Source organism: Gasterosteus aculeatus, chromosome 3 (assembly GCF_964276395.1).
Source record: "Gasterosteus aculeatus chromosome 3, fGasAcu3.hap1.1, whole genome shotgun sequence".
NCBI classification, from domain to species: domain Eukaryota; kingdom Metazoa; phylum Chordata; class Actinopteri; order Perciformes; family Gasterosteidae; genus Gasterosteus; species Gasterosteus aculeatus.
In genome coordinates, this window is record NC_135690.1 from 19,145,716 (window position 1) to 19,169,616 (window position 23,901).

The 23,901-nt window shown below is 45.3% G+C and overlaps 3 protein-coding genes across 6 annotated transcripts; 2 read left to right on the plus strand and 1 right to left on the minus strand.

Annotated features, from left to right (window-relative positions):
- Positions 1-1,545: 1,545 nt before the first annotated feature.
- cdyl (chromodomain protein, Y-like) lies at positions 1,546-5,710 on the plus strand. Of its 3 annotated transcripts, none has more exons than XM_040172383.2 (7): positions 1,546-1,898; positions 2,574-3,288; positions 3,370-3,626; positions 3,751-3,923; positions 3,996-4,206; positions 4,274-4,417; positions 4,991-5,710. In XM_040172383.2, the coding sequence occupies exons 1-7, from the start codon at positions 1,875-1,877 to the stop codon at positions 5,147-5,149; spliced, it is 1,683 nt and encodes a 560-aa protein (XP_040028317.2). In that variant the 5' UTR covers positions 1,546-1,874; the 3' UTR covers positions 5,150-5,710. The 3 variants fall into 3 exon arrangements, with proteins under 3 accessions (XP_040028317.2, XP_040028318.2, XP_040028319.2); XM_040172384.2 differs by having other exon boundaries at positions 1,703-2,060; XM_040172385.2 differs by having other exon boundaries at positions 1,874-2,011.
- Positions 5,711-5,827: 117 nt separating this feature from the next.
- On the minus strand, positions 5,828-14,716 carry rpp40 (ribonuclease P/MRP 40 subunit). Its single transcript, XM_040172390.2, has 8 exons — positions 14,483-14,716; positions 8,935-9,079; positions 7,430-7,498; positions 7,258-7,353; positions 7,004-7,123; positions 6,721-6,898; positions 6,501-6,635; positions 5,828-6,308 (listed from the first exon to the last, which is right to left on the minus strand). The coding sequence occupies exons 1-8, from the start codon at positions 14,597-14,599 to the stop codon at positions 6,110-6,112; spliced, it is 1,059 nt and encodes a 352-aa protein (XP_040028324.1). The 5' UTR covers positions 14,600-14,716; the 3' UTR covers positions 5,828-6,109.
- Positions 14,717-14,748: 32 nt separating this feature from the next.
- Positions 14,749-23,847, plus strand: riok1 (RIO kinase 1 (yeast)). Of its 2 annotated transcripts, XM_040172386.2 has the most exons (17): positions 14,749-14,895; positions 15,207-15,396; positions 15,486-15,573; positions 15,732-15,801; positions 15,871-15,913; positions 16,275-16,367; positions 16,960-17,072; positions 17,275-17,355; positions 18,182-18,268; positions 18,355-18,492; positions 18,564-18,667; positions 18,926-19,032; positions 19,110-19,175; positions 19,246-19,362; positions 19,724-19,777; positions 21,971-22,081; positions 23,636-23,847. In XM_040172386.2, the coding sequence occupies exons 1-17, from the start codon at positions 14,843-14,845 to the stop codon at positions 23,741-23,743; spliced, it is 1,623 nt and encodes a 540-aa protein (XP_040028320.2). In that variant the 5' UTR covers positions 14,749-14,842; the 3' UTR covers positions 23,744-23,847. The 2 variants fall into 2 exon arrangements, 1 of the variants encoding a protein (XP_040028320.2); XR_013467246.1 differs by lacking the exons at positions 21,971-22,081; positions 23,636-23,847 and adding an exon at positions 20,370-20,703 and having other exon boundaries at positions 14,754-14,895; positions 19,724-20,217.
- The last annotated feature ends 54 nt before the right edge of the window (positions 23,848-23,901 follow it).

Sequence of the window (23,901 nt, forward strand, 5' to 3'; positions counted from 1 at the left end):
CTCCCTGGGCAAAAATTTAAAAAGCCATCGGTTAAAATTGTAATGTAAGTCGCTTTGGACAAAAGCGTCAGCTAAAGGAACTGTAATGTAATGTAGACTATGTTTCATATTGTATAAACGCTGTAGCTTAAATCATTTTCATCTGCGCTGTATTATAGTCTGTTACCCTCTAATGAATGCCTTGCGGCCGGGGCGGCTCCACCAATCAGGAAGTATGTAAACACATACACATTAGCCATGTCTCTAAGTTGCTAGGCTGCATCCTTAAGGACGCATTCGTCAACCGCATACGTCACTTCCGCTGCGACTTGCCTGTCCCAATCCTTCGGCTCCTCCAAATGCGTTCGAGGGATGCAAGGACTGGGTTAAATTCAACCTGCTTTCGTGCAACCAAGTCAAAGCTAAATTCATTCAGGATATCTTGACTAACCCGTCTTAATCCCTTATTCTTGTTTTGTGCAATAGCCCCCAGTTTGCAATGGATTAATTAGCCATGGTTAATACAATCCATTATGGTATGATGTTTGGTAAATATTAAGACATCTGCACTACATTCATTTATACATACAATAGAAACATCCACACTGTAAATCAATTGTCCAAAAAAGGTTGTTTGAAAAACAAATCCATCCATCCATCCATCCATTGTCAAACCGCTTATCCTGCACACAGGGTCGCGGGGGGGCTGGAGTCCATCCCAGCCAACTTCAGGCGATTGACAGGGTTCATCCTGGACTGGTCGCCAGCCAATCGCAGGGCTACACAGAGACATACAACCATTCACACTCACATTCACACATCTGCGGGCAATTTAAAGTCACCAATGAACCTGATCCCCAGAGCATGTCTTTGGACTGTGGGAGGAAGCCGGAGAACCCAGAGAGAACCCACGCAGACATGGGGAGAACATGCAGACTCCACACAGAAAGGCCACTGGGCGGAATCGAACCCAGGACCTTCTTGGTGTGAGGCAACAGTGCTAACCACCACGCCACCGTGCCGTGAAAAACAAATATGAACCCGTTTCATATTTTTGGTCTTACAACAATGTACAAAAATGTATTCAAAAGTATTTTCGGATTGAATAGAGTTTTGACTCAGTTTAATTTTATTCCTCAATTATATTTTGGGACATTCGCTGTATTATATTTTTCAGTTGTAGATTTTATATTTTCAGATTCAAATTTTCAGATCTTTTCTTAACTTTTGGATCGTTTTTTTCACATTCAGACTTTTGACCCTGATCTGGCGTAGGGGACGGGATATAAAGGTAGATTTGTGTCTTTATTATACAAAAAAACGTTTAGAGAGCAAAATGTTTTGTTTTACAGGCAAAAACAATATTTTTATTATACAAATATTTTGACTTACAAACTTTTTTTGTTTGCAATGCAAGAAATTTGCTTTCAAAACATTTTTTTGTTTGTATAATAAAGACACAAATCTACCTTCATACGGGACATCAACTGAGAGGGGCGTGTAATCATGATTATGTTTTTTGAAGGATCAACACTTTTGACCTGGATTTGGCTCCATAGATTTGATATTGAAAATAATAATAAACAATTAACTTTCTCAAAACTAGTTGGGCTTTTATTCTGAAGGCGGGGGAGTCGGCCCGGATGATCCGTCATGCTGCTGTCTTACAGATGGCAACTAACGTCACTTGACAGTGATAAACAGCTTGTTGGACTTTTATTCTGAACGTTAGTGAGTCAAACCGGATGCCTCGTCATGCTGCTGTACTAACGGCTAGCAGCTAGTTGACTGTGATTAACGGTGCAGAGCGGACGGAGATCTTCAGCCGTCTCTCATGCTGTTGCTCGGGTTAAGAAGAAGCTGCTAGAAGCTGCCCGTGCACGCGCACAGTCTCCATGGCTACGGAAGAGTTCTACGAGGTGAAGCAAGTTAATGCTAACGTGCTAACTGTAACTACTTCGGAGTTCCGAGTAAACTTTCTAAACTTTACGTGCTGAACCCCAGGAACGTATCAGCTTTTCAACCTGGTAAAGTGAGTCAGAGTCTGAAGCTCAGACAAGCTGCAGGCTGAGTTGGTTTTTGTAAGTAGCCTGTGGAGTTAACGTTAGCTCACTGCTAGCTCAGTGTTAGCTCAGTGTTAGCTCAGTGCTAACTCAGTATTAGCTCAGTGTGAACAGACGTCTGTCACAGTTTATAAAAGTGAAGGTGTTGCGACTAACTTTGGTTCATGAGCTTCGACTGTTCATAACTTTATGCTTAATGACATAACTGTTATTAATATGTATTATTATTGATCACTTGAACAATGAGTTTGACAAAGGAAAGTTTCAAGATGTATTAATCATGAGGTAACGATAGTTTCTCAGATGTCACTTTTTCTCTGTTTCAGGTAGAACTTAGTTCAGTTGATCAGTCAAAAAATACTAATGACTGTTCAGATGTTGGAGAAGATGATCTTCGTGAATCTGAGTTTGCATGAAAATATGATTTTGTGTCCAAAACGTCTTTTGAATATAAAGATAAACCTGTTTCAGATGAGTTCTCATAATATAATAATAATAATAGACAAACTGGTTGTGTCACTTTGCCGACAGGTGGAGCGGATCGTGGACAAGAGGAAGAACAAGAAGGGGAAGGTGGAGTACCTGGTCAGGTGGAGAGGTTATGGCTCAGATGGAGACACCTGGGAGCCTGAGACTCACCTTTCCACCTGTATGATCTATGTCCATGACTTCAACCGCCGGTACGCCGAGTGGCAGAGGGACACCACCTTACTGCGCTCTACTCGCAGCTTCCCCAGCCACCGCTTTAGCCCCGCCCACAGGTTGCCCTGCAGGCCCCCGCCCTCCGCCACAGCCCGTGGTAACATCAGCAGTGACATCATCGGAGGTTTGCCTAGAGTATATGATCAGGGTCATGTGCCCCCCTCTGGACTGAAGCACCTGACCTCACCCAGCTCGCAGCAGCGCTTCGGCAGTCTGCTGATGTCGGCATCTCCGGCCAGCACGCCCCGCCGCAGCGTGGACCTTTCCAAAACCGGCATCAAGATCCTGGTCCCAAAGAGTCCGATGAACAGCCGCCTGGACTCCGAGAACTTTACCAGCGAGGTGGCTCACATTCTGGAGGCGGGAGCTCAGGAGGCCCACCTGGTCCCACCCGAGGTCGCCTTGCTAGAGAAACCCGCCGGGGTCCAGCTCGGTCCTGGAGAGGAGAGAGCTCGCATGGGGACCAGACCCCGTGGCCAGAACCCCCCGCCCCCGCCCCGAGTACCCGTCACACCCGCTGCAATGCGCTTCCTCGACAGCACTGGTAAGGTCAAAGGTCAAACCCCTAGTTTCTTTTTCCCAATTTAAGTCCATTGGATCTAAAGGAACATTCTGTCTCCACCAGATACCTCAGATACATCGATGGAGGTTGTAGCTGCCAATGGGATGTCAGGTGGGCACACTGCTGTTACTGGGGCGACCAGTGCAACGGGGAAGCGCCGTCTAGAGGAACGCTCCGTTTTCGACAAACGTCTGAGGTTCAGTGTTCGACAAACGGAGAGCGCTTACCGTTACCGGGACATTGTGGTGAAGAAACAAGACGGCTTCACTCACATCCTGCTGTCAACCAAGAGCTCTGAGAACAACACGTTTAACCCTGAGGTGAAGACACGTCCCCACAATATAGACTGCATTCTAACAAACAAAGACATGAGTTGAAGCCACGCCTCAGACTATAGACCACACCCGTGATCCTATACCCTGACTTGTCTCTTATACTTGTCAGGTGATGAAGGAGATCCAGAGTGCTATGGCGACGGCAGCATCAGATGACAGTAAGCTGGTGTTACTTGGCGCCGTTGGCAGCGTCTTCTCTTGCGGCCTGGACTTCCTGTACTTCATCAGGCGGCTGACGGAGGACAGGAAGAAGGAGAGCATCAAGATGGCTGAAACCATCAGGTAAAGCAAGATTTCCATGGACGCTGTCTGATGTCATCATGTAAGTGTTGACTTCTGACTCCTCTTCCTTAGGACCTTCGTCAACACCTTCATCCAGTTCAGAAAGCCGATAGTGGCGGCAGTCAATGGGCCTGCCCACGGCCTGGGTGCCGCCATCCTGCCTCTCTGCGACGTGGTGTGGGCCAATGAGAAGGCCTGGTTCCAGACGCCGTACGCCTCCTACGGCCAGACGCCGGACGCCTGCTCCTCCTTTACGTTCCCCCGCATCATGGGCCTCGCCTCGGTCAGTCCCAGTTGCACCTCGCCGCCCTGCTAACCAGCGCTGGGTTCTAATGAGAGTTCTGTTTCAGGCCAACGAGCTGCTGCTCAGCGGCAGGAAGTTGACAGCGCTGGAGGCGTGTTCTAAAGGGCTGGTGTCTCAGGTGCTGTGGCCGGGGACCTTTACACAGGAAGTGATGCTGCGGATCAAAGAGCTGGTGGCGGTCGACTCACAGGTCAGTTTTTACAGCAAGGTTATGAAAAAACAGGAATTTTAAAATTGTTACTGAAAAGTTCGGAAGCTGTAGAAATAGTAGCTTAGGGTGGAATCATCCACTGTGCCGGGAAGTGTAGATTGGTGGTTAAATCAAAGTCATGGGTTACGACAAACAAAGACCCGGGACGAGCAGAACGTAGGTTGTGTGGTGGGAACAGTTGACATTTCAAACAGAGCGCCATTAAGGAGCCGTGCTAAAGGACGCAGATATCCGAGCACTGCTGCTAGCGAAGCTGCAACAGAAACCCCACCAGAGGGCGACTGCTACACGCCTCTTTGTCACCGACATTTTCCAACGCGCACGGTTCGTCTGCTGGTGCTTGCATGTCCATTTGTGCCTATCGTGAGTCTCCTATGCGCCGAGATCAGTGGATAATTGTTAAATGTTTTACTTTGCTATTCTCACTTTTACATTGGTTTAAAGTCCTGAATAACGATTGGTCAAAATGTGTATGAACCCTGTAATATATACACACACACACACACAGTCATCACTTCTTCTTCTGTGGTGGTTCTACTTCCTGTCTGGCAGGTTCTGCGCGAGTCCAAAGCCTTAATGAGGAACACCAGCCGCAGTGCCCTGGAGCAAGCGAACGAGCGCGAGTGTGAAGCCCTGAAGAGGGTCTGGGGCTCGCTGCAGGGAACCGATTCCATCCTGCAGTACCTGCAGAGAAGCACAGAGTTCTGCTAGAACCTGGATCAGCTCCTCCGACTCAGCAGATTCTGAGCTGAACGGAAACGTTTCCTCCTTTTTGTTGTAAACATTTAAGTTATAATTTTATCAGAACAATGATGACACATTTCTGTATCCTCATGTTCTCCTTCAAAATCAGATGTTTACTCACCTGGAAGGTTCCACGGGGTTCCACCCAGGTTCCTCTGTTAAGCTAGGCTAGCAGTTCCCCCTGCTACCGGTGTTGGCGCTAAGCTAACAGCCCCGGACCCTCATGTGAACTGCGTTAGGGTTACAGACATGAAGCCGGAACATCCGACAATGCTGAGAACCAGAGTATGAAAAAGAGGTGCCCTTTGACCTTCTGGCAGGAGGAATGACACTGACCTCCATTTTTGGATCAGATGTTTCAGACTCGGGTTTGATGGTTTCTCCACTCAAAGAAGCCATCCTTCACCCAGACGCCTGTAGGGAGCGCTGATGGACAGCTTTCATGGGTGTGGCTTGTGCATCAGAATCTCATCAGGTTATTAATCAATTAAACGCAATCAGTAAATCTTTTATTTCATTTCAAATGAATTAAAGTGTTTGTCTACTTTGTAAATTCGAAAGATAGAAACTTTATTTCCAAGCAGTGATGTCATCAGAAGCACATCAAAATGTCATAAGCAAATTAGTATTAACCAATTTCAAATATGCTGAGAAATCTATTTATTTTAGGACAAATGAGATAGAAAAACGGGGGAGGGGGGTTTACACCTTCAAATCAGTCCTTATGATTCTGGCCCCAGGGGCCTAAAAAGAATCAGTCTCAGTCTGAAATATTTACTGTTTCAACTAAAATGGTTTTCTTTATTTTAGTATGCTTCAAATCAAAATACAGATCTGAAACTGGTTTCTACAACAAAACCTGATGTCACAGATTCATTTAAAACTGAAACAAGCTGCTGGTGACATCATCAGGGAGGACAGGTGTGGTCATGGAGGACAGGTGTCGTGGGCTCCTGTCCCCAAGTGGAGGTGGTAGGTCTGGTCAGGGAACATCAGCAGGCTGTAGAAGTTCTCGCCACCTCTGAGGACACCGTGTTCTTCTTCACTCCACGAAACCGGACTGTCAACAAATCCATGTACCGTGAGCGAGGCCCATGACTCCACCTGAGGCTGCTCCAGGTACAACCTGCAGGACCGGTGAGGAGGGAATAGTACAACGAGAAGTACTATGACATCTGGTGGTGGCAGTGATGGTGGTACTAGAAGAACTTATTGCTATAAGGAGTAGTACAAGACGCGGTACAAGAAATACTACATAAATCATGTAAATTTATTTGTTGACGGTTTTGAATACGTCGTAGTTTGTTGGTCAGCTCACCTGATCTGCTGGATGAGTCTGTGGACGCCTTGAGGACGCAGAAGTCCGCGAACGGAGACGCTCAGAGCTCGACTTGTTGTCGCCTTTGGCTCAGGACAGACAAATGAGGACAGGAAGCTGCTGGACAAGTTCTCACTGAAACCACAGAAGAAGAGTCAACAGGAGGCCACGTCACATGACCGGTGCACAGAGCTGGTTGTCATTGTGTCCACCGCCTCACCAGCTGACGTGGGCATCCACAGCCCCGAGCCACTCCAAAAGGCAGTGGGGGTCACATGACTGCAGGTCAGAGGTTAGCAAGGGACAGGTAAAGTCTATCAGGGTGTGGCTTTGGATCTCAGGTCTGTGCTCTGACCAATCATAGCGAGAGAGGAGGGCCTGCAGTGAGGCTCCACCCCCTATAGGACAGAAAGCAGAGGATTATGGGTGGTAATCTGCCTTAATGAAGGACATGTCCCTTTTCATGTCCATGTGATGAATGAGAACATGCAGGTGGATCTCACCTGGATGTGACAGCAGGAAGTCGGTCTTCAGTTTGAGGCGTGACCTCAGACCTGTCACGAATCTCTGGTAGCCCCGCCCACCAGGAGCCATGCTGCTGTCAGTCAAATCGACTGACACAACTGTAACATATCATTGAGAAGATAAAAAATATTACTTAAGAGTATTTATCTTTGTAAGTACATGTTTGTGTCACATGACTTTTGTTTGTTATGTTGGGATCTGGCCAATGAGCTCAATTTAATAATGAACAAACCAAATCTGCTGTTTGTTCGGTGGTTAAATCTGGACGGTTTCCCTTCAACTCCCAACAACTCAAAGGAGTCTTTATCCAGAGAGAGAGACAGGCGACCTGCAGACAGCCAGAGGGAGAGACGGGATGGTCAGCTGGCCAGGATAAGACACTTGTACACGACATGAGGCTTTACCGCTTGGCAGCAGGGCGACACAGTTGTCTTCGTCGATCCTGGTCCGGTAGGACAAACCGGATACACCTCCTGCAACACAGAAACCGTTACCATGACTACTTCAGACACTTCAAGGCAACGCTACCATGAGTACCAAGGAACAGCAGCAAACTACTGGCACTGCAAAATAACACACAACACCTCCAGGGGCCTCAGTTATAAACGTTGCGTAGGCACAAAAGAAGGCGTACGCCGCTCAATAATTGGTATTTATAAAAAGAAAACTTGACGGAAAAATGTGCAGTCCTTCACGCAAGCTCGGACCCACACGTACGCACAAAAACGGGTAAAATGAGAACCGTCGGCAAATGCAAGAAACACACAAACGTGTGTGAAAGTGTGTAAAACTAGACTGTTGTAAAAGAAATGCCAATACTGCCTCTCATAAATAACACAAACACCCGTCTGATCTGCAGCGTAAAACAAACAAATACAAATTATCACAAAGAAAAGTGAAATATGTTCTGCAATAATATCGGCATGTTATTAAATTCATCCTCTAAACACAGCTGTTGCTTGTCAGAAGGAATCAGACGGACGGTAATAAAACGCCGTGATGCCGTCACAATGCGTAATGGCGCTGATGGCTGATCTTGCGCTCTTAGGAGACGTGGCACATGGAAGGATTGGCGCTGTAGTGCAGCGCACCGTCGGCCTGTTTAAGGGCAGACGGCGCTGGAGGAGGTTGTTGTTTACTCCTGAGAAGGTGTGTAACATCGTGCTGCATGTGCTGTGCTACATGATGTGGCTCAGCTTCCAAACGCGCCTCGACCCCCTGACGCCGATGTTGGCCCAGACCCCCGATCCCCGATCACTGCCGCCAGTATCTCATCAGGAGGGGACAGCTCCGGTGTCCCCCCCCCCCCCCCCCCCGGGACAGACACACCTTGGCGATGGCGCGCTAAACGCTTCTTTGCATCCACTTTGATGTCAGACCAGTTTTTCTTTATTTGGGTCCGAGGTCGTGAGGCTGCAACGTTGCTCTGCAGCCTTTTGCCCCTCAGGTGCCTTGTTGGCATCAGTGATCCACACTGTGTCCTCCAAAGAGCGTCTTACGTCTCCTTCCACCTCCCAGTGATCATCTCCACTTCACACGGAGTGAAGTTACGTTTCTTCGTTTTCCTCTCAGTGTTTGTCATGATTTCGCAATCGATGAATATTCATTTGTGGGCGTTCCACAGACTATATATGGGCAACTGCGGGCGTGACATGAAGCCGCAAAAGCTGCGCTGCATTTAGACGTGATTGTGATTTATTAAGGGAAAACTGCGTAGGACGTTTTATAAGTCTGAATATTTCTGTGCGTCCTACGTTTCATCCGTACGACACTTCTGGAGCAAATCCTACGCACGTTTTTATAAATGAGGCCCCTGGTTCGTGTCAAGTGAATTCATGGTGATGTTCGTACAATGGAAAGGTACATAATAGGCCGTGTGTGTGTGTGTGTGTGTGTGTGTGTGTGTTACCATGGTGCACAGCGGTCTCCAGGAAGTGTTTGTCCAGCAGCTCGTGTATCGGCAGATTCCTGATAAGGTAGAAACTGTCAATACTGTTAAGAACAGCTTCCAGGTGGGAGGGGGTGGAGCTACACTCAGGTAGCAGCATGGACACCTGTACAGGTAAAGGAATGGGGCTCATTACAGAACTGACACCAATTCCACTTGTGTTGTTTACATATTTTCATTTCATGGCTTCATCTTTAACAAATATACAGATTGTTCTCCTCTCCAACTGTAATATAGTGCGTTTATACACATTACATCACATGTCATTTAGCTGACGCTTTTATCCAGAGAGTCCAAACAATAAGTCAGGGTTCGTACACATTTTGACCAATGGATTTCCATGACCAAAAATGTTGTGAAATGTCGGTGTATACATGAAAAGGGAGAAAATGTAGTATTTAAACTAACAATAAGAATTCTAAAGCATACAGTGTTTCCCCCACCATTCAATTAGGCCCCAAGAAAGTTTTTTTTTTAATGCGTACAATTATCGAGCATGGAAGAGTATCGTTTGTTCCCCGATGCTAAAGCGATACTTCTAAAACATCAGCGGCTAATTTACAGACTCAAGACACATTTTTTCCACCAACAAACTGATTCGAGAGTCAAGTTTTTTGGTGGCATTCGGAATAGCAAAGCCTAGCAAGCCTTTCTGCGAAGGAGTTTGTCAAAGTGTGTACGTTACAGACAGCCGACATCTTGTGTCCGGAGAACAAAAGTCTGTTTATCACGACGAATTGATGAAAATGTAGCCATTACACAAAAAGTTGTTCTATTCACGAACACTGGATGAAAGTATGGACGTAAAAGACACTGCTCAGCTCCGAGGCAATGACGGGAGTTTTTGACCATGAGTCCCTGAAAGAAACAACGCGGGAGACGACTTATATAAGCCGGCGTCTGCTGTCGAAAGAATGAAGCTACCGTGAAGTAAACTTGTCAATGTCACAACGGATGGATCGCCAAATTTAACTGGAAAAATGTTGGGCTGCTGAAAAGAATCCAGAATAAAGTGAAAGAGGAAAAACCTTGACCAGGATCTCATTTCCTCCACTGCGACATCCATCAGGAATCCCTGTGTAAGTCTGTATTTCAGCTGTTTAAATACAGTTGTAAAACCTCTGAACTTCATAAGAGCAAAGAGACTTTATTACGTCCCTGGAGGAAAGTGATGCGGATGACCAGGACTCGCTGTACCACGCTCGTGTCCGCTGGTGAAGTTTGGGGAAAGTGTTACGAGTGTGGGAGCTGAAAGAGGACATCATCGCATTTTGGATTTGATGGGAAAATTCCCTGAGCTAAGCAACCAGAAGTGGCTCAGTGACTTTGCGTTTGCTGTGGACATATTTTCACACATGAATGAGCCGGATGTACAAACATGTGAAAGCTGCAGCAAATCACTTGGACCTGCACGGACCTTCTGCCGTAGGTTCCCTGATTTCGAAAACATTGAACAGTCACTTCAGCTGGACGCTGAAACAGCACCACACGAATTGATAGATCTTCAGTCCGGCTTCGTTCAACTGAATGACTTTAATGCTTCACTTAACAACCACGTTTCCAAACCCGCGGAGGACTGCGCAGAAGATGCTGCCTTTGTTTGGCTCAACTTATGTGTGCGAGCAGACATTCAGCGTCATGAACCCCAACAAAGCCCGTCACGGATCAGAACCTCAGATCTATCCTGAGAAGGGCCACAACCAAAATAACTCCAGACTTGAATTCAAAAATGGGAGATCAACAACAACATTGTTCCCACTGAAAGTGAAAGTGATGAGTGACGTTGGAGCCAATCTCTGCGTGGCTGCTCGAACCGGTTAATGTTCATAATAAAAAAGTAGAAGTGAGATGTTCGATCAGGCACATCACAACATGTGTTTATTATGTTCATGAATTTTGTTAAATTGCCTTGCAAATAAATGCTTTGCTACTTGGTAAAAGCCAAATCCTTTCAAGTATTATATGTACATGTCATTTATATTAGTTCACACAAACACTTCATCCAGTTGTTCTGTCAAATTTTAGAAACCGATGTGGTCCGCGAGTCAAACAGTTTGCCAACCCGTTCGATGTGGACCCTGTTCTGTGTGAACCCCGTTCTATGTGGACCCCGTTCCCTGTTCCAGGGGTTTTCGTGGCGCAGGGGTTAGAGAAGGTGTGCAGAGTGTTCGGTGCTGCACAAGGTTGGTGGTTCGAGTCCAGGCTGCCCCATGTTCCATGTCTAAGTGTCCCTGAGCAAGACACCGAACCCCTAATTGCTCCCCGGGCCAAAATGTGAAAAGGCCATTTAAAGTGTAATGTAAGTCGCTTTGGATAAAAGCGTCTGCTAAATGACCTGTAATGTAATGTAATGTTCCTGCTAGTGTTGCACAGTGTACCGGTACTAGAAAGGCCTCATGTAGCAGACTGCTCACCCATATACAGCCTAACACCATTAGCCTTAGCCTAGCTTAGCTCCGGTGACCACACGTCCTCTTTTACCCGGACGCATTTTTTAGGTCTGGAAAAGAGGAAATGTCCGCGTATAAGAGGACGTCCGCTTTGTCTTGTGTTGCACTTGCTTGATGTTTGACTGTGTTTGGAAAATTGTTGACTTGCTAGTTTGTCATAAACAAAGTAAGTTTAGCCGCTAGCAGACATCTCGTTAGCAATGTTAGCAAGCTTGTTATAAAACGCTAGCATATTGATGCTAGTATTAAGTGCTCTCGAGTCGGCTTCTTTGTAATGTTAAAGGGACACTTTTTACTAAACCTTGGAGTGAGACGTTGGGGGTGAAGCTACGGCTGACGGGGGGTGTAAGTTATGCTAATCGGGTTATAGATGCGCCGTTTAGGTGAACCAGCGCTGATTTTTTTAGCGTAATAAATTGGATGTGTGCCGTGAGTGCGTGTGAAAACATGGAAACACGCGTGTCACACGGGGAAACCGTGAGAGTTGGCAGCCCTGTAGCTTTGTTGGCTAGCTAGACAACAACTTTCCTAACAGTCAAACATCAAGCAGCACAAGACAAAGCAAGACCCCAAATAAGTTCCTGATTAGTCCAGCAGAAATATATACATGCAAGATAACCTACATCTTCACTCATGTGGGCCGATAGGATCATGAGGTCAGAATGCACACAAAACTGTACCAAATAATACATACTTGACGCAATAGGCTACATGCTGGTGGATCTTCACCTAATCCTTTTTAGTTAAGGAAATATGAATGTGAGAATATCAAACTTTGCAAGTAAATAAAGCATTGTTCATCCCACAGACAGTCAAACAGATACCAGGTAAAAAAGGAACCTTACAGATGTTTTATTTATTACTATCATAGATAAATGTATTCCATTATCCTATTTGTGGTATCATATCGTAAGTATCGGGTACCGTAATATTTTGGCAGGTATAGTATCGAAGTCATAATTTTGGTATCGGGACAACCCTAGTTCCTGCCTCCTGCTGCTATCATCATTATTAGAAATATCCCATTACTGACACCGTCAGCATAAAACAACATTAGCGACTTTGCTCTTCCTTGGAGTCTTTGTGGATGGAGGTTCTAACTGTAATAATATATTTGCAAGCTCACTCGTATTATTATCTATATTATGGGAGAGTAAAGGATAGTTTTCCAACGCGTGCTGTCATTTGATTGGCTGAAGTGGCGCCGTCAGAAACTGAGCTACTAAATACGCCAGTAAATTAAAAAAGCCTCATATTGGTATTTCGTTTGGTCTCAGATATTGTTGAAATGAGTGAGGAGTCCTTTGAGTCCATCTGTGTGTTTATTTCACAAACTTGTAACTTGCAGCTCGGAGGGACCAAACTTCACAACGCACGCGTGTCCCGCAGCGTGCACACGGAACGCCAACATAAACATTCAGCAGAATAATCTACAGATATTGTTGATCCTTTTGTGCTTTGTAGATTGGAAATCTCTTCTTTTTGGTGTCATTTTCTAAGTTTTTTCACCATCCAGACAGTAAGTAATGTTATAAGTAAGTTAGCTATCCAGAAGGTGTTGTTAGCTAACGTTAGCAGTAAGCTAACTACCCAAACAGTGCAAACCTGCTAGCCCAGTACGGCTCCATAAAACCTTAAACAATTAGCTACATGTTAGAAATTTCAGAATATACAAATGCATCGCATCTACTTCTCTACTACTCATTGATTCTATCTGAAGGTGGGTGATGAGTATTAAAATATGAACATGCACGCTTACGCTAGAATGAAATTACACTAGAAGTATAAATGCACAGTAATAATGGGTGACGGCGCTTAAAGGCCGGTTTGCACGAACAACGTGTATTTCAAGTCACACCAGCACACAAACATGCTGCAAAAAGATGCAGTTCAACAGGAACCACCTGCTCCCCATTTTAAGAATAACATGTTCATACATAGAACTACGCTTAGCACTAATATGCACAACATTTTTATTATTATTATTATTATTATCTTGCACACATCTTGCAAACATCCTGATATGAAGAACTCACGACCAACGGAGGCGTGTTGACGTCGCTGTGCTCCAATGGGCTCTCCGAGGGTTCTAAGCTCTTAATAGTCAATCAAAAATGCTCTTAGAGACGATATAATACAAGCGCATTTTGTATTAAGCGCCTTCTTTCATGTTGTTGTTAAACTGCCTGAAAAAGGTCCGGGCACGTTACACTGCAGGACAGAATTCTCTTGTTGCAAATAAACTTTGTCATATCGCTTTGAGTAATTTGAGACACCAACAGACTTAACAAACGTGTTAAGAAGGCCGGCTCCATCATTGGCTGCAAACAGGACAGCTTGGAAAAGGCATTGGAGGGGAGGTCACTGAAGAAACTGTTATCCATATTGGATCATCCTGACCACCTGCTGCAGGGACAGCGGAGCACGTCCTCCATCAGACTCCTTCAGCTCCGCTGTCACAAGGACCGATACAGGAGGTCATTCCTGCCCAGTGCAACAACACTCTACAATAAATCATCCCAGGCTAAATAATGACAATAATAACCCTGTACTGCTGTGATGCTGCTGCTCTTCCTCTTCTCCTTTTACAAATTATTATTATTATGGTCTCTTTTGGAAGGTTATTCTTTTGTTTCAGTTTTAGTTTATTTAATTTAATTTAATATTTCTATCTTATTATATTGTATATAATGTGTATCTTTTTATTCTATTTTCTTCCCTGTACGTGCTGCTGTGATACCAAAATGTCCCTCTTGAGGGATCAATAAAGTATCAATCTATCTATCTATCTAAAGTCCCCAGTCTGGTCCTTGTTTTTTGAGTTTTTCGCTGTGCAGATGCGGGTTTCGGGACAGAGGATGTCGCACGTGTACAATACGTACAGACTGTATTGCCCTCTCAGGCTAATGTGTGATTTGGTGTTACACAAAATACAATTGTTACATGGATGTTTACGGGCCTTTTGTTTTGAAATGCTTTTACTTTGAAAGTCCATGCCCTACACGTGTCAACTGTTAGCATGCTCAATGCTGACCTAGCTAAAATGCTAACGTCGTTACCTTGTAGTTGAAGTGCAGCTGCTCCACCTGAGAGCTCAGTCGGTTCTTGTCATCCAGGAAACTGGACCGATCACAGACCAGCAGACTCCGGGGGTTCCGCTCCAGATCCCCGAACATCCTACAAAGAAGTTAACTAGGTCTTCATAACCCATCAAGTCCCCCCACGAGCAGTAACCAGAGAGCTAACACGCTACAACGCACTTCTTGTCGGGGGTTTCCGCCCCCCAGGGCCCTCTGATGCAGTTCGCTGAAACACCCTCGTCTCCTGCCGTAGTCACGTGCTCAAACCCGGAAGTGGACAAGCACGCCGCCGTGTGAGGAGCTGCTCGAGGTCCAGAGTCTCTTCTGCTGTGTGGCGTCATGTCGGCGGTCAGCTGTGTACCTGGTCAGTTTGATGACGTAGAGGAGGACAGGTGAGACCGAGAGTTTGATTTTAGAGTTAAAAAAAAGAGCTGATCGCCTTCTTCTCCTTTTTCTCCTTCCTCTCCTTCTTCCTCTCCTTCTTCTTCTCCGCCTTCTTCTTACATCTGTTGTTGCTCTCTTCGTTCTCCTTGTGTGTTTCTGACTCCTCTTATGAAAGTACCAGTAACGTTTGTTCCCAAACCCTAATACGTAGTTTTTCATGTTCTGTTTCCCGCTAGGATTCCAAATGTAAGTTTGGTGTTTAATCAAATCGTGAAGAATTAACAGCTGATGTTTGTGACCTCATGTTTTCTCTTTCCAGCAACCAATCAGAGCTGTTTGCTGCAAGGCATCACATTAGTGATGTCACTATGCAGCCTTCATCAGACCCACCGGAGGAGGAGGAAGATGACTATGAGGATGACTATGATGATGAAGAGGAGGAGTGGGTGTGGGGTTCAGCAGGAGGAGATCTCACCAAAAGATACAACAGGACAACAGTCAGCTGTCAGGTCAGACACTTCTGATGAATCTGATTGTTCTTGACTCTGAATGTTCAGTCAGGTGATTATTGATTGATTTGTTTGTTTCTATTGGTCAGTCCAACAGACAGAATCCATCCAATAAGACGCTGCAGTCGACTCCGTCTGACAAAGCTCTGAGGAAATATGAACACAAGATCAACCTGGGTAACAACGCACACACTCCATCACCCCTAATCAATAGTATGTATGTGTATACGTATGTATGTACACCCTGAAACATGTTAACACGTAAGAAAGATGTAAACATCACTAATCAATTGTATTGATTTCGTTCTTCATTCTAATGATTTTTCTTGTTTCAGACAAACTGAATTATGCAGATTCGGTGATCAATAAAGTGACGACGATGCAGAAACAGAAGGAAGCCGACACGTACGTTTGACATCAGCTCTGTTCTGTCACATAAGTGTCATTTGTTATCTGATTGGCTACTGTCTGCAGGTACCGAGTGAAGGACAAATCTGACCGAGCCACAGTGGAACAGGTGAGCTGCTTCTCATCATGCAAATGCTTCTATTTTTGAAAATGGATCAATGGTTTAGCCTGCAGATTATCCATTGATCTCTCTGGTAGTTTATTGACAATGAATCGAACACAGAGGAAGGTGAACAGCTTTTGACTTTCAGCGGTGGAGCCGGTTGCCTTATGAACACAGATCCCGCCCAGTTACGTCCACGTGCCTTTTGAGCAACGCGAACAATTTGTGTTCAGAAAAACAACTTCTTGTTGATTGACAATGAGTGTGGGTAGAAGAGCAGTTTCCCAATGCGGCAAGAACTTCAACTATGATATCTCTCCCTTGTTTTTGTAATCAGCTTATTGATGGTCTTCCTCTTCTTCTGCAGGTTTTAGATCCTCGAACTCGAATGATTCTCTTTAAGATGTTGAGTCGAGGAGTCATCTGTGAAATCAATGGCTGCATTAGTACAGGGAAGGAGGTAAGAAATCACCGAGCCCTAATTTATAATGATCAGTTCAGGGATCACATGGATGATACAAGCAGATGATGAACAGTCTGACTTGTATATCAGAAGGCGTGATTCATTCTTTTTGTAGCCCTAATATGTCAATGGTTTAAAACAAATTGATTAATCTAGATTATTGCTATTAGTTTTATAAGATGTATTTTTAGGAGAAAAACTAACGAGTAATCACTTTAGAAGGTCCCACATTTAGCAGGACGTTTTCAAACCAGTCTTTTAGGGACACAGTGGTCCTCTGCAGGGACATGTTGAGATGGAAGTAGCCTAGCAGCCGGTTTAGCCTATTGGTCCTAAAGAGGTCCGTTTGCCACTCGTCCCTCTTCTGGAGGAATTCCTCTGCAAAAAGCTTCTTCGTGGACGTCTCTGCATGGGGCCGACTGCAGCACGCGGCGCTTCAGAGTCTATGCACACCACAAGGAAACAAAACTGCGTTCAAATATTATAGTGAATTATTCTCGCCACAATAATCTCATAGATTAACGCATTAACTTTGACAGCCCCAATAAGGAGACATTGTATAACCAGGATGTGTGTTTTGGGGCTCCAGGCGAATGTTTATCACGCCAGCACCTCTGCTGGAGAAAGCCGAGCGATTAAGATCTACAAGACCTCCATCCTGCTCTTTAAGGACCGAGACAAATACGTCAGTGGAGAGTTCAGGTGGGTCCCATGTCGTCTTTCATCTTTCAACTGCTCACCCTCTGCAGGGGCGCTAGAGCTCCGCCCAGCTGACATGGGCCAACCAATGGGCATAGCTCACCATTCAACGAGCAGACGCACCCTCAGTACAGACGGGTGGGAGGGGCCTCATATCTGTCAATTACTGTTCAATCAGCAGTTTATTTGCTCTTCTGTTCTGCAGGTTCCGTCACGGTTACTGTAAAGGAAACCCCAGGAAGATGGTGAGAACCTGGGCAGAGAAGGAGATGAGGAACCTCATCAGGTAAGAACCGTTCTATTGACACATAGAACCCAGTACAACCTTATGATCAGAGGACCTCGGATCAGCAGCTGGAATTTACTAGAACATGACACATTTTGATCCGACCAGCCAATAGAATCCAGATAAACTTGATCAGGCAACCAGAGAGGACCCAGTAGAACCTGATGCAAGTTAATCCAACCAGCTGATAGAACCCAGTAGAACTTGATTCAATGTGATCCAACGAACCGAAAGAACCTGTAAAACCTGCTCTGACCAGCTGATCTAATCCAGCCAGCTCATGTTTCTGGGTCTTAAATCAGTTGTGAAAGCTTGCATTGCCCTACCGGACCGGAGGGGCGCGACGCGCTTTCCGCTCTTTTTTTTTATATGGTGATTTCCACCAAAACGTGATGTTAATTCATACATCTCAAAGCATCTGCAGTGTCAGATTCCATGGATGGATATATATATATATATATATATATATATATATATATATATATATATATAATAAATAACATGTACATGGCTAACTACTAAGTAACTTTGGTAAGAGAAAGTAGTAAAAACACTCTGGTGACAATAATTATTTTGAAGGCCAGAACCAGGGTCCCAGATATGTTTAATCTCTGAAAGACGATTGTTGGCTAATTCCCCTTCCTTATAGATATAACGCAATAGAACCTGATCCACCCAGCTAATATAACCTGATACAGTAATCTGGTAAAACCCAGTAGAACCTGATGTAACCCAAAAGAACTTGATGAAGTAGAACCGTTGTGTGTGTGTGTGTGTGTGTGTGTGTGTGTGTGTGTGTGTGTGTGTGTGTCTCTCTCTCTCTCAGGCTGCAGACGGCAGGAATCCCGAGTCCAGAACCAAAGCTGCTCAGAAGTCACGTTCTGCTGATGAGCTTCATCGGAAAAGACAACCTGTGAGAACCGATCGGACCCGTAGAGAGGCGGTAAGGACTCCTTATAAACTTTGTCATTTATTGGACACTCCTGTCCGATTGGTCAGGCCGGCTCCTCTGTTGAAGAACGCAGCTCTATCGGAGTCAAAGGCCCGTGAGCTCTACCTGGAGGTTCTGCAGAACATGAGAAAGATGTTCCAGGAGGCTCGACTCGTCCACGCTGACCTCAGCGAGTTCAACATGCTGTAAGAGCCATGACTCACACACACAACCTCTTCAAAATAAAAGCCTGTAAAACTCACTAACCTGTCTGTAGATACCACAATGGAGGCGCTTACATCATTGACGTGTCCCAGTCGGTGGAGCACGATCATCCTCATGCTCTGGAGTTCCTCAGGAAGGACTGCAGTAATGTCAATGGTATTCTACGCTTTGTTTACTACTCCTTAGACCAACTACAATCGTAGTGTGTGTACACGTGCAGGAGGACATTGATCATCTTTGGGTGGAACCAGTGACATTAGAGGGCGCATCTAAGTACAGAGGTTTAGCTGAAGAACTGAACACTGCATGCGGCTTAAACACATGCAGCTCTGTGTAGATACATTCTGGGGTCACTAATATAAAGTCCTGTCCTGTGTGGCTGTGCTCTGGTAATGTGTAGCATTTCTGTCCCAGAGTTCTTTGTGCGGCGTGGCGTCGCCGTGATGACGGTCAGAGAGCTGTTTGACTTCATCACCGACCCCTCCATCACTTGCCACAACATCGACCAATACCTGGAGAAGGTTCCAACACCACGATCATAAATCCGTCCACGGGGAACCAAAGCGAGAGAGAAACCCGTTTTATCTTTGTTGTGCAGGCGATGGCGATCGCCACCGAGCGGACCTCAGAGGAGCGTTCGGATCAGGACGGAGTGGACGAGGAGGTGATACGACACACTAACGCCCTGCTGGTTACCATAGTTGCCCCCTCTGACCTCCACCCCCCCCCCCCAGGTGTTTAAGAAGGCCTACATACCCCGCACGCTGACGGAGGTGAGCCACTACGAACGAGACGTAGACCTGATGAGGACAAAGGAGGAGGAGTCGGCCGTCTGTGGACACAATGACAACGTAAGGGAAACGAGACCTCAGATGACCCTCACGTCGGCATAGCCACGGAACCTCTGAGATCAACAGAGATAATGACCTCTATCAGGATGAAAGAGTTTCACGTCACGTGTCAGAATGAACAATGTAAAAGATTTACAATCCGCTCTTTCATTAACAACAATTCTGTGGTGGGTTTTATTTAATTAAAGCTGCTAGAATTTACTTTAAGAACGGCATTGTGATCAGACTACATACAATGTGAATGTACAGTCACCAGATCTTCAGCTCTTATGTGTGTTACCTGGGTAACCGTTACCTGGTTGATTCGGGTCACCTTTACCTGGATTACCTGTGTTACATGTAAACAACGTGTGTTTGTCAGGTTCTGTACCAGACGCTGACCGGACTGAGGAAGGATCTGTCTGGAGTTCAAACGGTACCAACACCTCTCTGTCTGATGCTATTGTTAACTAGCTTAGCTTAAGCAACACTTTCATAATGTACTTTATTTACCTCACCGGCCCAGAGAACCAGACATGTTGCATTTCATTGAGATTATAAAGCTTTGACTTTAAAAAAGTTCAGTCCCGTTTCCTGCAAAGTCCAAACGATCCTCTGAGCAGGTGGAGGTCCTTCTGCTACTGTAAGGTCCTTCTACTACTGTAAGGTCCTTCTGCTACTGTAAGGTCCTTCTGCTACTGTGAGGTCCTTCTGCTACTGGAAGGTCCTTCTACTACTGTGAGGTCCTTCTGCTACTGTAAGGTCCTTCTACTACTGTAAGGTCCTTCTGCTACTGTGAGGTCCTTCTGCTACTGGAAGGTCCTTCTGCTACTGGAAGGTCCTTCTGCTACTGGAAGGTCCTTCTGCTACTGGAAGGTCCTTCTGCTACTGTAAGGTCCTTCTGCTACTGTAAGGTCCTTCTGCTACTGTGAGGTCCTTCTGCTACTGTGAGGTCCTTCTACTACTGTGAGGTCCTTCTGCTACTGTGAGGTCCTTCTGCTACTGTAAGGTCCTTCTACTACTGTAAGGTCCTTCTGCTACTGGAAGGTCCTTCTCTGTGGCCTCGGCCAGAAGCTGCTTCAAAGGCCGGTGAAAGTATGAAAGTCTGATTACCTGATTAGGAAACGCGTCAAAACGTTACGCAGAAGCACGGGACACACACATCGACATCAGGGAACCTCCAACAGGGAGACACACACACACACACATCGACATCAGGGAACCTCCAACAGGGAGAGACACACACACACACACACACACATCGACATCAGGGAACCTCCAACAGGGAGACACACACACACACACACACACACATCCTCATCAGGGAACCTCCAACCCGGTGACCTATCACACACACACACACACACACACACAACATATTATGTTACTCGATACGTTATTCGATTTTAGTGGCAATCGCAGGAAAAACAAATGACTGGAAACCGCGTCCGTTTGGGGCAACGTTAACTTTCACAACCGATTGTAACATTGATGAAAGTTCAGCCTCTTGGACCTTGATGCTTAATTATTGAACAGTGGACAATTATTACATTACAGCTCATTAAGCCGACGCTTCGATCCAAAGCGATCTGCATTATATTTCTAACCCCTGGCTTTAAAAAAAAAAGAAATTCCCAGGGAGCAGTTAGGGGTCAGGTGTGTTGCTCGGGGACATGGAGCAGCCGGGGCTCGAACCCCCAGCCTTGTGGTTCCCGGCTCACCCAGCGTGGACAATCGATGAGAACACGCACTGCTGAGCATGAAGCCCCAAATAGCTTCTTACTCTCCAATCTTTAGAGTATTTCTACATCAAATCCATCCGCCGCTCTTTCCTCGTGAAGACGTAAAACCTGATATCTGAGTGTGACTTTGTACTTCAGGGGGTTGCCCCTCCAGCGTAGCTGTGTAGTGACGTCAGCCGAGCAAATGTTGAGTGACAGCTCGATTTTAATCGGTCCATGTTTGATACGTAATGTAGATGCCGTAACCTTCTGGCGCCCAAAGGCACAGCAGAGTTCGACGTACACGTTGAAGAATACAGGACCGACGGAACTTCAAACGCTCCCACTTCTGACACCAAATTGTTGTGGAAGATTTTGCAGACAATCAGTAAATAAGAATAAGGCTCCGAGTCAAATATGTCTTTCTCCGTTTATTTCCTTGCAAGGGGAAAATGGTCACAGCCACGTGCTGCGTAGACCGCCAAGAACCTTCCTCCCCCTTAACAGGGAAGTTCCACCAACGTGTTGGTGTCCACAGCCGGACTGAGCTCAGTCCCTCCCATGGCCCGTCCCAGCGTCTGCAACGTAGAACTTCCTTCAATGGGACATTTTGAAGGGCTGCATACATGTTTGCCATTACATCATGTGCAACATGGTAAAAGCAGCTTATTCTGCCATTTATTTGTATGATGCGTCGTAACGTCTAGACAATTGGATTAACACACATATTGTGTATATATAATTATAAGAACAAACAGTACAAGTTTATTGAATAAAATGATGATGAACAGTTTTCTGTTTGAATGTCAAAGGCAACACCACTGCACCAATCACTGAGAACCAGCGGAACAACGGGACCAGCTGGTGGACGCACAGACGAACCGCTTTACTCTGTTTGATCCTCGCAGGTACCGGCGCTCCTGGAAAATGACCAGTCTTCGTCCTCGCCGGATGAAGAAGAAGAGGAAGAAGAGGAAACTGTGGGGGAGCAGAGTGAGGAAGCCCAGATAGACAAAAAGGTATTAAACGCTCTTCATATATTAGGAAACAATACCCAGTAACATTTGTTAAATAGGATATCTGCTCAAGATATATGCTGTTCCTGCACGTCCTCTCCGCATGTCTGCATGTCTCCGCTGGGCCCGGGCCAGGTCCAAAAGAGGCGGGTCTAAGAAGCAGTTCAGCCAATCACTGATTAAAGATGTAAATGGCCTGACATGTCATTCAATCAGCGTCCTAAATCCATTTAGCCGTCGCAGCTTGGGTCTGTCCCAACGCTGCGCCCTCGTCAGGGTTAGTCTGGCGTAACGTCTTGGCCATCGCGAGCACGACCAGTGTTCTTCCAAGAAGACCCGACCCGGACTCTGCACGTTCTGTCCTTCAGAACCCGTTTGAGAGAAGAACTTAGAGGTGAAACAACTGGACCCAAAACCAAAGAAGCTTTACTCGCAGAATCTGCAGGCAAAAACCTGTAGTGCTATGCACTATGGGAAATGTAGTTACTCATTCACCTGCATTATCAAACAACACTACTAATGAAACAATCAAATCACATTAAGGCAATTATGCATATTTAAATAGATCCAATACAAACTTAACTTCACTTAAATCAGTAGTCAAATAATTAACAAAGTCAAATGTAAACTACACACTTAACTTACATCTAAGTTACAACACAACCGAATCCACTGGGACAGAATCCACTGGGACAGAATCCACAGGGTCAGAATCCACAGGGACGGAATCCAGCAGGGACGGAATCCACAGGGACGGAATCCACAGGGACGGAATCCACAGGGACGGAATCCACAGGGACGGAATCCACAGGGACGGAATCCACAGGGACGGATATGTAATTAAGGGACGTGAAGCAGTTGTAGAAAAGAAATCCGACCACCAGGACGCACACGGATAAATACATCAAGCTCGCCGTGTTATGAAAAGTTAACGAGGAAGTGGATTAAAAAAGGACATTTTATTTTGGATAGCCCTAAATCACACTCTGTACACATGCGACGTCCTCTGTCCCGAAGCGTCACATCGGCACAGGAACAAAAATGAAAATCCTTCATGGAGAAGAAAGACATCCGTCTCCTGATGGACAATGTCCAAGATGTATAATACGTTTAGTTCCTATAACAGAAATGATTCAAATAATTGTAAGTAGTAACACGGCAGGAACAAGAACCACCATCATCAGATAGAACCAAAGCACAAAGACTGGTTTATGACAGTAATATGATTCATATTTCAAATGATATTGGTCTTCCTGACAAATAATGGCTTGTGTGATGTGAAGTCTTTCCTCAACACACTAGGTTCATCGGGGTATCTTATATAAATGATGGTATGGTATTTATATAATATGGTATTTGTATATTCATGTATGAATAAGATGTCCTTGTTATGTTGTTACTGAACCACAAACTACTAAGAATAAATGTTAATATCAGAGTAATAACGCATTGAATCGTAGAAACTAGAGGCCTAACCAAAAAAGAATTCCACCAGCCGCCACTGTTTATTTGTCTTTGACATGTAAATAAAAAGTAAGGATGTTTCTTGTATTTCAGGAGAAGAAGAGAGTGGTGAAAGAAGCACAGAGAGAAAAAAGAAAGAATAAAGTACCAAAACATGTGAAGAAGAGGAAAGAGAAAGTGTCCAAGAAGAAAGGCAAATGATGACTTCCTGTGTATTACTGCTCCATTAATCAGATCGACCATTTTTATCATCAGAACAAACTTGTTTGCAGTAGAACTTTTAATAAAACATTTATTTAGACCTATTCATCATTTTCTTTTGCTCGTGAAATCTATTTTCCTAATGTGTTCTAACCCCC

Excerpts from the sequence above, each read along its gene's own strand:
- cdyl (XM_040172383.2), top strand. The coding sequence starts at position 1,875 with ATGGCTACGGAAGAGTTCTACGAG. Across the intron at positions 3,924-3,995 it reads AAGATGGCTGAAACCATCAG|GACCTTCGTCAACACCTTCA; the intron begins GTAAAGCAAGAT and ends CCTCTTCCTTAG. Across the intron at positions 4,418-4,990 it reads TGGTGGCGGTCGACTCACAG|GTTCTGCGCGAGTCCAAAGC; the intron begins GTCAGTTTTTAC and ends CCTGTCTGGCAG.
- rpp40 (XM_040172390.2), bottom strand. The coding sequence starts at position 14,599 with ATGTTCGGGGATCTGGAGCGGAACCCCCGGAGTCTGCTGGTCTGTGAT. Across the intron at positions 7,124-7,257 it reads CCGAACAAACAGCAGATTTG|TTGTGTCAGTCGATTTGACT; the intron begins GTTTGTTCATTA and ends GATATGTTACAG. Across the intron at positions 6,636-6,720 it reads GTGGATGCCCACGTCAGCTG|TGAGAACTTGTCCAGCAGCT; the intron begins GTGAGGCGGTGG and ends CTGTGGTTTCAG.
- riok1 (XM_040172386.2), top strand. The coding sequence starts at position 14,843 with ATGTCGGCGGTCAGCTGTGTACCTGGTCAGTTTGATGACGTAGAGGAG. Across the intron at positions 14,896-15,206 it reads GATGACGTAGAGGAGGACAG|CAACCAATCAGAGCTGTTTG; the intron begins GTGAGACCGAGA and ends TTCTCTTTCCAG. Across the intron at positions 15,802-15,870 it reads AAACAGAAGGAAGCCGACAC|GTACCGAGTGAAGGACAAAT; the intron begins GTACGTTTGACA and ends TACTGTCTGCAG.